Source organism: Oxyura jamaicensis, chromosome 3, assembly GCF_011077185.1.
Source record: "Oxyura jamaicensis isolate SHBP4307 breed ruddy duck chromosome 3, BPBGC_Ojam_1.0, whole genome shotgun sequence".
Classification (NCBI taxonomy): Eukaryota; Metazoa; Chordata; class Aves; order Anseriformes; family Anatidae; genus Oxyura; species Oxyura jamaicensis.
The window spans coordinates 35204631-35216392 of NC_048895.1; the positions used below are offsets into that span (position 1 = coordinate 35204631).

The 11762-nt window shown below is 37.9% G+C and overlaps 1 protein-coding gene across 3 annotated transcripts in view; it reads left to right on the top strand.

Moving 5' to 3' along the window:
- WDR26 (WD repeat domain 26) overlaps window positions 1-11762 on the top strand; it is a 31139-nt gene that overhangs the window by 15491 nt on the left and 3886 nt on the right. For 2 of the 3 annotated variants that reach the window (XM_035321336.1, XM_035321337.1), the window contains 6 exons: window positions 3924-4064; window positions 5455-5574; window positions 6397-6542; window positions 6970-7048; window positions 7645-7774; window positions 11464-11649. In XM_035321336.1, the coding sequence (XP_035177227.1) occupies window positions 3924-4064; window positions 5455-5574; window positions 6397-6542; window positions 6970-7048; window positions 7645-7774; window positions 11464-11649 (802 nt within the window). Of the gene's footprint in view, window positions 1-3923; window positions 4065-5454; window positions 5575-6396; window positions 6543-6969; window positions 7049-7644; window positions 7881-7986; window positions 9801-11463; window positions 11650-11762 lie in introns of those variants that run through there. The other variant, XR_004749320.1, reaches the window with a different exon arrangement.

Genomic DNA, 11762 nt, shown 5'->3' on the forward strand with positions numbered 1-11762 from the left:
TAATATATAATGTAGCCTACTGACTGGCATATTTGTCTGGAATGTAAAAAACTGAAGATCACAGTCAATATAAGTTAGTGAAGACACTTGAATACCTGATGCCTGAATGTACCAGGCATTATAATGCCTGAAGCATTGGCTGCTCTGGGAACAGGAGATCCCTGTGCCCCTAATCAGCACTGCTCTATAGAGCCTGCTGGTGCCTTCCAGGGGAGCTTCTCAGCTTGAAGGCCATGAGAAGCATTGGGAGAGAGTGGAAGGAGCATGGCAGTGATGAGAAATGACCTCTTTTAGAACTTCCAGGTCACTCACTAAGAGTACTTCAGATATGTGACTAAACCTCTTCAGTGATACTGTTACTGCTAGAGTATTTGAGTTTTGATATCTATTTCACCATTTGTTACATTATTTGAGTAATAAATTGTATGTGCTTAAGGTTGCATTGTTGTACCACTGTGCTAGTTGCTATTGTATGATTTGCTTTGTTTTGAGATGAAGATTCAAACGCTGCAGAATTCACTGACACACAAAGGTATACCCAGCCACTTCCATAGACCCTTTTTTTTAGCTTTTGATACTAACATGTGACACTATTCCTCTTATATTAAATATCCATACTGATACAAGATTTATATTTCCTACCAATATCTATACTTATGTAAATAAAAAGCTTAAGCAGTGAATCTAGGGCTGTTTTAAATTGTGTTTTAGAAATATCCTAGAGTATTTCTTTATATTTCATAGCAACTGACAACTGTGAATAAACTAGAACACATGGATACAATATTTGAAGTTGTTAATGCTTCTAAAACACTATCAGAAATAAGATTCTTAGTACTTAATTACATACCTGCAGACTAGTATGCTAACTGGAAGATGAAAGGTTTTGTAGTCCCGTAGTAGCTTTCAGTAGGATTTGACAGCAGAAGTTAGTTTTCTCCCACTCTGGGTTAGGAAGCCATGTAATTTTGAGTCCTTTATTTTGCTTTGACGATAGGAGAACTTAAAACCTTTTTGCTTGTATATAATTGTTATATAGCTCTTAAAAATTAGCAAGTGTTAATTTTCAGGAGTAGAACTGTTGGGGATTGTTTGTATATTGGAGATGCTGTGTTGTGAGCCAAGAGATATACAGCAGAGTAATCTGACTTGTATTTCTGATTTTTATTAATAAACAGATCAATTCTAAGTAAATAGAGGATCAAATGATTTTGCTGTTGACTTGTTACTTGACTGTAGATGCACATCTTCCTTTTATATCGGTGGGTTTTAATACACAACAGCTTGGTGGTATGTTTCATAGTGACTTGCTAGCTAACATCTAGTTAAATGAGGCAGATAAATGTTTTGTGAGTGTTTAGATTATTTTAAAACTTTGGTCCATGGGTTTTTATGGAACAAAATCTGTAGTAAATAATAGGAAAGCTGTATAGAGTTCTATCTTCGATATTTGAGTACTTCCAAAAAACAAAGGAACACCAAAAACCCAACAACTTTGAAACCATTTCAAGGAGGTAGACTTCTAAACATCAAGCCAGATAACTCTAATTGATTTCATATTTGCCAGAGCAAATTTCCTGTAGCAGTTGTTGACAATGCCTTTTGAACAGTGTAGTTTAATTGGGTTTTCAAGGCTTTAGACATTTAGAATTATTTTAATCTGTGTATAAAGGGTATATGGAATCATCCATCCAACTCTATGCCAGAGATAGGAGATTACTATTTTAAATAAAGTATTCTTTCACACAGTAATTACTCTACTGTGAAAAGAATCCTTTGTTTCCCTCTTTTTTTTTCCCATCACCCCTTCCTAAGCATAATAACCTTGCTTCCTTGTCTTCCCTTCGTTTCATGTCACTAACTTATTTCTTTTTAAGACCTATCTACATCCCTTCTAAACTCTTATCCTGTGCTTCTGTTTTCATTTGTTCATTTCACTGTTCTTATGCAGATTCAGCAGCATTAAATAATACCTTGAGTGAGCTAGGTTTGTGTGTAGAATGCATTATTTGACTTACGAAGTGGAATCTCTAGAGCACAACGGATGGGCACAGCAGGCATATCTATCATGCATCTTCTTTGATAGAGCTCTCCTTTAACTTGTTTCCTACAGAAACTTTTCTTCTTTACTGCTCTTTCTAAAAGCTATCGACAGGTGTTTTGCTTTTCAGCCAAGGACTTGCTCAACTACTATGGACTTAAATTGATAGGCTGAATAGTTTTTTCTTCTGCATAACAAAAATCTGGCAAGCTGTATGTAAGGGTTAGAAGTACTGAGATTTCTTCTGGTGGTGGGAGGGAAGCAAACTGACTAAATTTGGGGACGTTTGTCTGAAATACCATTGACTGCTGTTTTAGTGAGAGTAAAACAGGGTATAGCAGTTCTGCTGTATCTGGAGAAAAGTATGAGAGCAGCATGAGAGAGGGACAGCCCCAAGTCCTATTATTAGAAGAGAAATATCGTATGCATTCTGCTCCTCTTGCCTGTCCAATGAGGTGCAGTAGAAGTGGCAGTCTACCCTTGCATTGGGATTAATTTAAAGAAATGCAGCAGTTGCAGCAGCTCCAGGATGTGGGATGAAGTCAGACGTGACTCACTTTCTTCACAGATCAGTGCAGCAAGAGACACAGCAGCATCTAATGCAGACCAGGAATAATAAAGAGAATGAAAAAGGGGTCTTGAGGTCCATGCATTTGCTTATTTTCTCTGTTCTTCAAAGATTATTCTTACCCTACTTTCTATTGAGGGATTTAGTTTTCTAGCTAGCAGAACTATCAAGGCTGCAGGCTGACTGAGAATCACTGAATCCCTCGCAGCTGGTCCTAGACCTTTGTGTCAGACTGTTTCTCTGTTGATAATGTTCTTCCTATAGAATCCCAAGTCAAGAGGTGCTCTGCTGATTAATGCTAAAACAAAAGAAAGAAGAGAATTTGAGAAATCAAGCTACATCTTCAAATGAGTCAGACTCCTTTTTGGAGAAGTATGAGGTATAAGCAACACCCCCCCCCTCCAATCAAAAAAAAAAAAAAACACCCAACCAACAACCACCTTTTCCAAGCAACTTCACAAAAAATATTGTAAGCAGTTTAACAAGATCTGTTCTATGCAGCATGTTTCTGTATTTTGGAAGCTAACCCATGGTTGTTTCACAGTATATAGCTGTATTACCTTCATAAGAAGGTGTTTGAAAGTCAAGTTCCTTTGACAAGTCATCAGTAGAACAGTTGTAGTGTAAAGGTCATGTAAGATACTCAGTGTGAGAAAAGTATGCTTCATTCACTAAATCTGGCAGAATGAAAGCACAGCTTGCTGTAGGCAGCATTTAAAAAAAAACAACACCTCTCAAGTATGCTTTTAAAAATATTTTTCTGTAAAACCTTTTTCTTGAGCAGCACACACAAGGTACTCTCAAGATACAGTTTATAGAAGCATTAGCACTTGAAAGTTTTCCCTTCTCAGCAAGCACGAAGGTTTTGGTTAATTCTGTTTAATCATAACAATTTTTCAGCATGGTTATGCTTTATATTTAAGAACTAACTTAATTCTATACAAAAGGGGTAATAGTACTTTTATAGTCCAGTAGATGTATAGATTTGTTTTAGCATATAAGGTTTCTGTGGTATCAAGTACAATTCAATGTACAACTCTATACACAATGACATTTTGCAGGTTCCGCATTCAGAATCATGTAGGTATTTTGCTCTAATCTTCCAAATATTCTTGTTTTGCACATCAGATTTTAGCTGCTTTCACTCTATGATCCTACTTTGTAAACCAGCAGCTGCTTTTTCAGTACTGACTTGTTCACGTGACTGACTAAATGCAAAAAGCCAAGTGTCCGTGCTGTACTTGGACATGCTGTATACGTGAAGTTAGTAGGAGCTCATTTCTATTGTCTCAACAGAATCTCTCTGTTTTTCAGGATACTCACCAGCTAAAACTACTTAAGACGTTAGAAGGTCACGCATATGGTGTCTCTTATATTGCTTGGAGTCCAGATGACAACTATCTTGTTGCCTGTGGCCCAGATGATTGTTCTGAGCTTTGGCTATGGAATGTACAAGTAAGTGGTGACTAAGAGTTAAAAAATAAAACTTTGTGGTCAGCCTACTGCTTTTTTTTAAAAAATAAAAAATATATATGTGTATATAAAAAGCATGAAGGAAGTCACTTCCACAAAATCCACTAAACTTGCTGTGCAAAGGTGTAAGTGTAAAGAACAGAGACTGACATTCCTCTGTCCCTAATTCAAGAAAAACTGTCAGTCTACAAAATCTGTACTTGGTTTGTACAAATATTGAAAATAAGAGTTCAAGTCTGATTGCATGGGATTCTGCAGCAATTCTAGTGCATCTCTTCCAGTTAAATCATTTCTAAGAAGGGATTGCATAAATCCCAAGGATTATAGAGAACTGCTGAAGAGAAGAACAGCAAAACAAGAGAAAGAGGTAGCAGAATTATCATCTAAGTGGAGAAATTGCTTGCTGAAGATTTTAACAAGTAGCAAAGTAAAAGATAGTGTTTTTGTGTATCCCTCCCAGTGGTACTAGTGAAGGGTTTACAGAGGCTTAGACATAAGATTTCAGAAGTTTGTCTTTCAGTCAAATACTAGGGTATTTGGCTAGTTCTTCTGACTTCCTCTATGACTTTGGAAACCTTTTCCCACTGTTGATTTTTATGGGCAGCTGGACTGGTATATATTGAGCATCCCCTGCCTCAATTGCAGACTATATAGTCTTATGCTGTCTTGGACTCTGAACTAATTTAGTTACCTAGAAACAAAAAGTTGCCTTTTTTCAGCCTTGGAATACTTTTTTTTTTTTCTGTTCTAATTAATTAAATTGGCGTAGTGAAATAAATTGGCTTAGTGGGGAGAACTAGAGCTGGCACAAGGGAATAGAGAGAAGCCCTTACTGTTTTGGCAGTGGTAAGCCATTTGTTGGCTCTGTGTCTTGTGAAGCAGCAGCATTATGAGCTGGAGTGAAAGTTAAATTTTGGCATGGAGAGCTTCAGCTCAGGGAGGAAAATGTTGTAAACACTCTTTTTACTAAATTGTATTTTTGTCACCTCTGTTTTCTTTTGGTCTACTCCTGCCTTCTCACTTTCCATATTTTTTTCTACTTATCTCTTCTTGCACTTAGGTTTTCTTCCAACTTCTTTGAATTCCCCTATTTAAATTATAATCTTAGAGTTGTCTGACATACCCACTACTTCATCTGTCCTAATCTGAGGGACAAAAAAAATCCCTAAATCAAATCTGAGGTCACTGAAAATACTGTGGTAGCTCTACCCTTTTATTGGGTTATTCATAGATTTTGTGTTGCTTTTTAACAAAAGTGTTTAAATGCATGTACCTCCAAACCCTGTATGTGTCAGATGAAGTTATCAGCCTCTTTTGGGAAGAGGGTTCTTCTGGCTGGTGTAAGGCCTTGCTGCCTCTGTTTATTTCCTAGACTGGGGAGTTGAGGACAAAGATGAGCCAATCTCATGAAGACAGTTTAACGAGCGTGGCCTGGAATCCTGATGGGAAGCGTTTTGTAACAGGAGGTCAGCGTGGACAGTTCTATCAGTGTGTAAGTTCTCTGTATCTGTCCCATTGAAAATAAAGCTAGAAAGAAACATTTTGTCACAGTCTGAGGTACCATTTTTTCTCTTGTGTGTGTACATTAAAAACTAACTCGATCTTCAGAGATAAAAGTTTATTTTTAAACAAAAACGTTCTGATCCTTTATAATTCATGAAAGTGATACATGGATGCTAGAGTTCGAGCAGCACTTCTGTTTCTGTGTAATAGAACGGTTCAAGATTTTTTTGCAAAGAGATTCCTCTGCCTAAAGGAGGATTTGTGGATGTGCTGGATTTTTTTTGGCATAACTGTTCTAGAAAATACACTAATGAAAATGTTTCATGTTTATGCCTTTGCCCACAAATGTTTATTCCACAGAATTTTGACTATGTCATTCTTAGTTTTTTGCATGCTGTCTGCTTAGTGCTTAGAAATCGGAAATCCTCAATACATGAGTAGAGTTGATTTTGGATAGTGATTTGAAGCTTCACCCATACTCTTGATTATTTGTATTCTGAATTGGTGTTCAGAATGATGCAGCAGTATGCAAACCTCACACATTGCACAAATGAGTTTGCGTATCTGCTCCCTGACATTGTCATCATTTTTTTTGTCTGTCTGATAGTGTGGAGAAAGGGATTCACAGCTCTCCAGGACAGATACCTACAAGAGTTAACAAAAATCAAGTTTTAATTCATTAAGCCCACTCTGTTAAAGGTTAGGATTGCTTTCTGTAGCAGCCGCGTGAGCACGACGTAAAAAAGATACCTGTCAGAGAACTCCTCAGAAACCTGACCCTAACAGTTCAATTTATTTTTTTTCTGATCAGGATTTAGATGGTAATCTCCTTGACTCCTGGGAAGGGGTGAGAGTACAATGCCTTTGGTGCTTGAGTGATGGGAAAACTGTTCTAGCATCAGACACACACCAGCGAATTCGGGGTTATAACTTCGAGGATCTTACAGACAGGAACATGTAAGTAGCTCTTTCTTTGCTTTTGAATTCGTAGTTTAGTGTGAGAAGATGATTGAGAAAGTGCTTGTGGGGCAGGATGAGAAATAAGTTCTTAAAAATGCTCTCGGTATTAAAAGGAGAATAATATGGGACAAGAATTAACCGATTTCCAGTTGCAGCATTAGATCATGTATTCGAGATAACTTCCTATGCACTGGCATAAGTTTCTTCCCAATGTTTTGGCACTTCTGTCATTAAGAGATATCTTTACCTCACAATTCCTGACATATTTTAGTAGATCCTGTAATTTCAAATGCAATTTCAGATTCAACACTGTCTCTCCCTGATAATAATATTGCAGAGACAGGCCATACCTTTTATCTTGGTGTACGTTATTCTTTGGTTAAGTGTACTCTTAACTTATCATTGATGTGTTTTACAATTTCAGAGTACAAGAAGATCACCCTATAATGTCGTTTACTATTTCAAAAAATGGCCGCTTAGCTTTGTTAAATGTAGCAACTCAGGTGAGTTGGTAATAATAAATGGAAATGCAAATAAATCTGCTTGCAACTGCTATCTGTTTTTAAATATTTTGATGGAAATTGGAATAATTGCTACTATCCAGTTGTGTGTATGTAATATGAGGCCTTAATGTTCATAAATGTAGTGTGACATTCTCTGACAAGAAGGTCATCTTATTCTTGAGACTGAATTTTTGACTTTTATGGTAAAAGTTTTGATACTATGAAGAACATACTATTAAATCTTTGTATCTGGCAAATAACATTGGGAAACCAGATGCAGCAAGAATTGTGGTAGGTTATGTTTATTGGGGGGGGGGGGGGCCCACCACCGGGGGGGGTGTTGTTTTTAATTTTATTTCTACTTTGGGAACCTTCTGTGAGAAACGGGAGTTTTCAAAATGGAAGGGACCATAGACTGGAAGTTAAAGCTAGTAATTTGGTATATGTTTACTTTCTTGATCTAGTAAAAATACTGAAGTCAGCTGAAGTAGTATGTTTTCAGTGTGTTTCATGTTTCTCTTTTAATGTTTCAAAAGAATGCAATGGATAATGTTTTGTTTTTTTTAAAAAAAATCATCTGTACTTCTTATTCCCAGGGAGTTCACTTATGGGACTTACAAGACAGAGTTTTAGTGAGGAAATATCAAGGTGTTACACAAGGATTTTACACAATTCACTCATGTTTTGGAGGTCATAATGAAGACTTCATTGCAAGTGGCAGCGAAGGTAACGTTATCCCTTTTTGTGCAGAAAACTAGAACACTTTATCCTTCCTTCTTATACCTTAGTTTTATAATGTTAGCAACTGTCATCTCTAAAAGCGAGCAACTGGTTCATTAAGTAAGTCTGAGGATCACTGAGATTGTAGCATACTTCAGGAAATTACTGTGTGTAAGCAGAAAGAATCTTCTGAGACAATGGTGCTAGTAGAAAGCACAAACAAATCTTGTGTACTCATCTAAAGCATCTCAACTGTTTTAATTAAAAGTGGGTGGGGTGTTCTTGAGCTTTTTTTTTCTTTTTGTGGCATGACACTTAGGTTTATGGTTTGAATCAGAAATACTTCTGGGGAATAACATCTTCATTTGCCCTGTTGAAGATATAGGTGACAGGAGATTATTTCAATTTCAGTAGATTCAGCTTCATTACAAAGTAGCTATCTCAAATTAAGCAGTTGTTGACACTGTCTAGTAGGTTTTTGTGATGATCGAAGGCTTTGTGGTGTGTTTTTTATTCAACTGTCTGTGGCAAGAAAAGAAATTAGTTAATAGGTCATGTCTGGAACTGATTTGGTTCTGTCACTATAGTGCCATCACCTCCCGCAGAGGTCACTTAATATTCAAGCCTATGCAGGGTAAAGAATTACACTTGAAATATGTATGTAATCACTGTTAATACTTAGTAACTCACCGCTGTTAGGAAATAGTTTTGCCCAGGATGTTACTACTATCCTTTTTTTTTCCTTTCCGTTTCTTTAAATAGCAAATATGTCCAAAATTAAATCAAATTTTACTCTTTACCAGACCCACTGGAAGATAAGGACTGAAGGACAGCACTTCCAATTTGGTGTGAACCTCTTCATGGTTGAACAAAATTCTTGGTTTGGGGCCTTAGAACCAGAAAGTTCAGGATTTGTTTAGAGTCATAAAGATGTTGTGAACGTGTAGGTGCGAATGCTACAGTGCACATATCTTTTTTTTTTTTCTATTTATTTGTTTAGATGTTTGGTGTCTAAAAACCACCCAGCACTGGTAGAAGCTGAGGGTACCTTACTTAGATTTGGACTACCTGAGGCTGTTGCCTCTGTGACAATTTGTAATTGCTGAGAATGTGACTACTCAGAAAACCTCTCTCTATGTTTAAACAAACAAAATAAAGCAATTAAACAAACAAGAACATAATAGATTACATTGTCATGACCTCTTAAACTTAGGAAGATACCTTGTCAGCTACCTAGTGTTTTTTCCTAACACTTTCATCAATAGGAAGAAAATGGAGGTCTCTTTCTGAGAAGGAAGTTGACCGCTTCCTTAATCTAGTTAACTGTTCTTTTTTTTTTTTTTTTTGTTTTTTTTTCAAAACAAAATACAGGCATTCTGACAAGCACCAAAATACTGGTTTGTGTTTAGGCTTTGATTCTCCCAGGCAGCAGAGGCTTGCGTGTCCAGTGTTAAAGCAGAGAGTGAATTGTGTTATTTGATGAATAGCATGGATATTTAGTCTCTTGAAATCGTAAGTGGAATGTAAACTCAACCAAAATGTTTGCATACATGTGTATATAAAGGTGTTGAACTCAAATGAGGTGATGCAGCAGAAGACAATTAAGTTATCACATGATTCCATTATGCTATTCTAGCAGGTAGGTCAGAGAGCAAGTTTGTTTTGTAAGGGGTCGGGAGGAGGAATAGAGAAGATGACTTGTTTGCTAAGTCTTCAGAATGACTTCTGCATTAAAACAATCCAAATAGATTAAAATACCTTAGTTCAATATGTTAGTACTAAATACTAAGGTTTTGTGTAATGCTAGTGGCACATACTTCTTTGGTTTATAAAGATGTGTTTGGAATATTCCAAAGACATTCCTAGAGATCAGTCCACAGGTTTGTTAAAGGCTGCTAATCTACAGTTGGAAAAAAAAAATCTACACTTAGTCATTTATTCTTAAATGTGGTTGGTTCTAAAATGCTTAAAAACAAACAAAACTCAATGGAGTGTTTGACTCCGCTATTCTAATTCTAGCATTTTGCTAAAAAATGATTAAAAGCTTCCTATCACAAAATAAGATCTGTGGGATTGTTTATTGCATCTACTTCAAGTACAAATCAATATCTTGAATACAACAAAAGAATTAATTGTCAGACAGTAATAGCTTGCAATTTCAGACATTGAGTTTTGTTGTCATCCCTCACTTGCTCAGTTTGTATATGCAATGGAGTATTTCCAGGTCTTCAGTACCAAGATGCATTTCATTAACTGTAGAGCTGTGAACTTCATAGAATCTTAGAATGGCATGGCTCGGAAAGGACCTTGAAGACATTATAGTTTTAACCCCCCTGCCATAGGTAGGGATGCCACCCACTAGATCAGGTTGACCAGGGCATCGTCCAATCTGGCCTTGAACATCTCCAGGGATGGGACATCCACAACCTGTTCCAGTGCCTCACCACCCTCTCAGTGAAGAATATCCTCCTAAATCCTCTTATCTAAATCTCCCCTCTTTTAGTTTAAAACTATTCCCCCTTGTCCTATCATTATCTGTCTGAGTAAAAAGTTACTCTCCATCTTTTTTATAAGCCTCCTTTAAGTATTGAAAGGCTGCAGTGAGGTCTCCCCAGAGCCACCTCCTCTTCAGGCTGAACACCCCCAGCTCTCTCAGCCTTTCTTCATAGGAGAGCTGCTCCAGCCCTCTGAGCGTCTTCATGGCCCTCCACTGGTCCTGCTCCAACAGGTCCACATCCATCCTGGGGGGAGGGCGCGGGGGGCAGACTTGGATGCAGCACTCCAAGTGGGGCCTCACAAGGGTAGAGCAGAGGGGGACAATCACCTCCCTCACCCTGCTGCCCACTCCTCTGTTGATGGACACAGCCCAGGATGCAGTTGGCCTACTGGGCTGCAAGCTCACGCTGCTGGCTCATGTCGAGCTTTTCCTTCTCTACAGGGCTGCTCTCAATGAGTTCTTCTCCCAGCCTATACTTAGGTCTGGCATTGCCTTTACCCAGGTGCAGTGCCTTGCACTTAGACTTGTTGAACCTCATTAGGTTCCCATAGGCCCACTTCTCAAACTTGTCCAGGTCCCTTTAGATGGCATTCCTTCCTATCAACTGCACCACTCAGCTTGGTGTCATCTGCAAACTCGCTGAGGGTGCACTAGTTCCCATTGTCTATGTCACTTCTAAATACACCAAACAGCACTGATCCTAATACTGACACCTGAGGGACACCACTCACCAATTCAGAGATCAGGATGTCCTGTGGGATACTTATGTATTACTCATCAGCACTTCGTGGTTGTCGATATCTTGCCATAATACTTGTGACTTTATAATGCGTATACTAATCTGTAAATATGATTGTTTTAAAAAAATCTGCAAATGTTCCTTTGGAATAAAGTTACTACCCCATGTCCTTTATTTAAGAGTAGCTCAGTTAGTCTTTTTAGGTTATTTGCATTGCAGTTGAATGTTTTTCTTGCAAGTCTTAAAAGGAAGCATGGCCCTTTGTGGTAGACCCTTGCCCATATTCTGTTGATCATTATAGAAGAAAAGTTTTTAGTGGTGTTATACATTCAACAGACACAGGTTTTAGAACTGACATCATTGATGTTTTTTTTAGGCGTGGAAGTGCTATTTGATATGACAAAGTGGTTTGTGTGGAGCAATGTTTCTCATGTTTTTTAAAATGCATATTTTGTTTAGATCACAAAGTATATATTTGGCACAAGCGTAGTGAGCTGCCAATTGCGGAGCTGACAGGGCACACACGTACTGTTAATTGTGTGAGCTGGAACCCGCAGATTCCATCCATGATGGCCAGTGCCTCTGATGATGGTACTGTTAGAATATGGGGACCAGCGCCATTCGTAGACAACCAGGATATTGAAGGTAAGAGCGTGTGTGCGCATGTGTGTATGCTTTCTAATCACTAAAAATGTATGCCAAAGGCAGCTGGCTCAGTGGATTTTCTTTGCCATAAATAGAATGGAAAAATGCCTGCA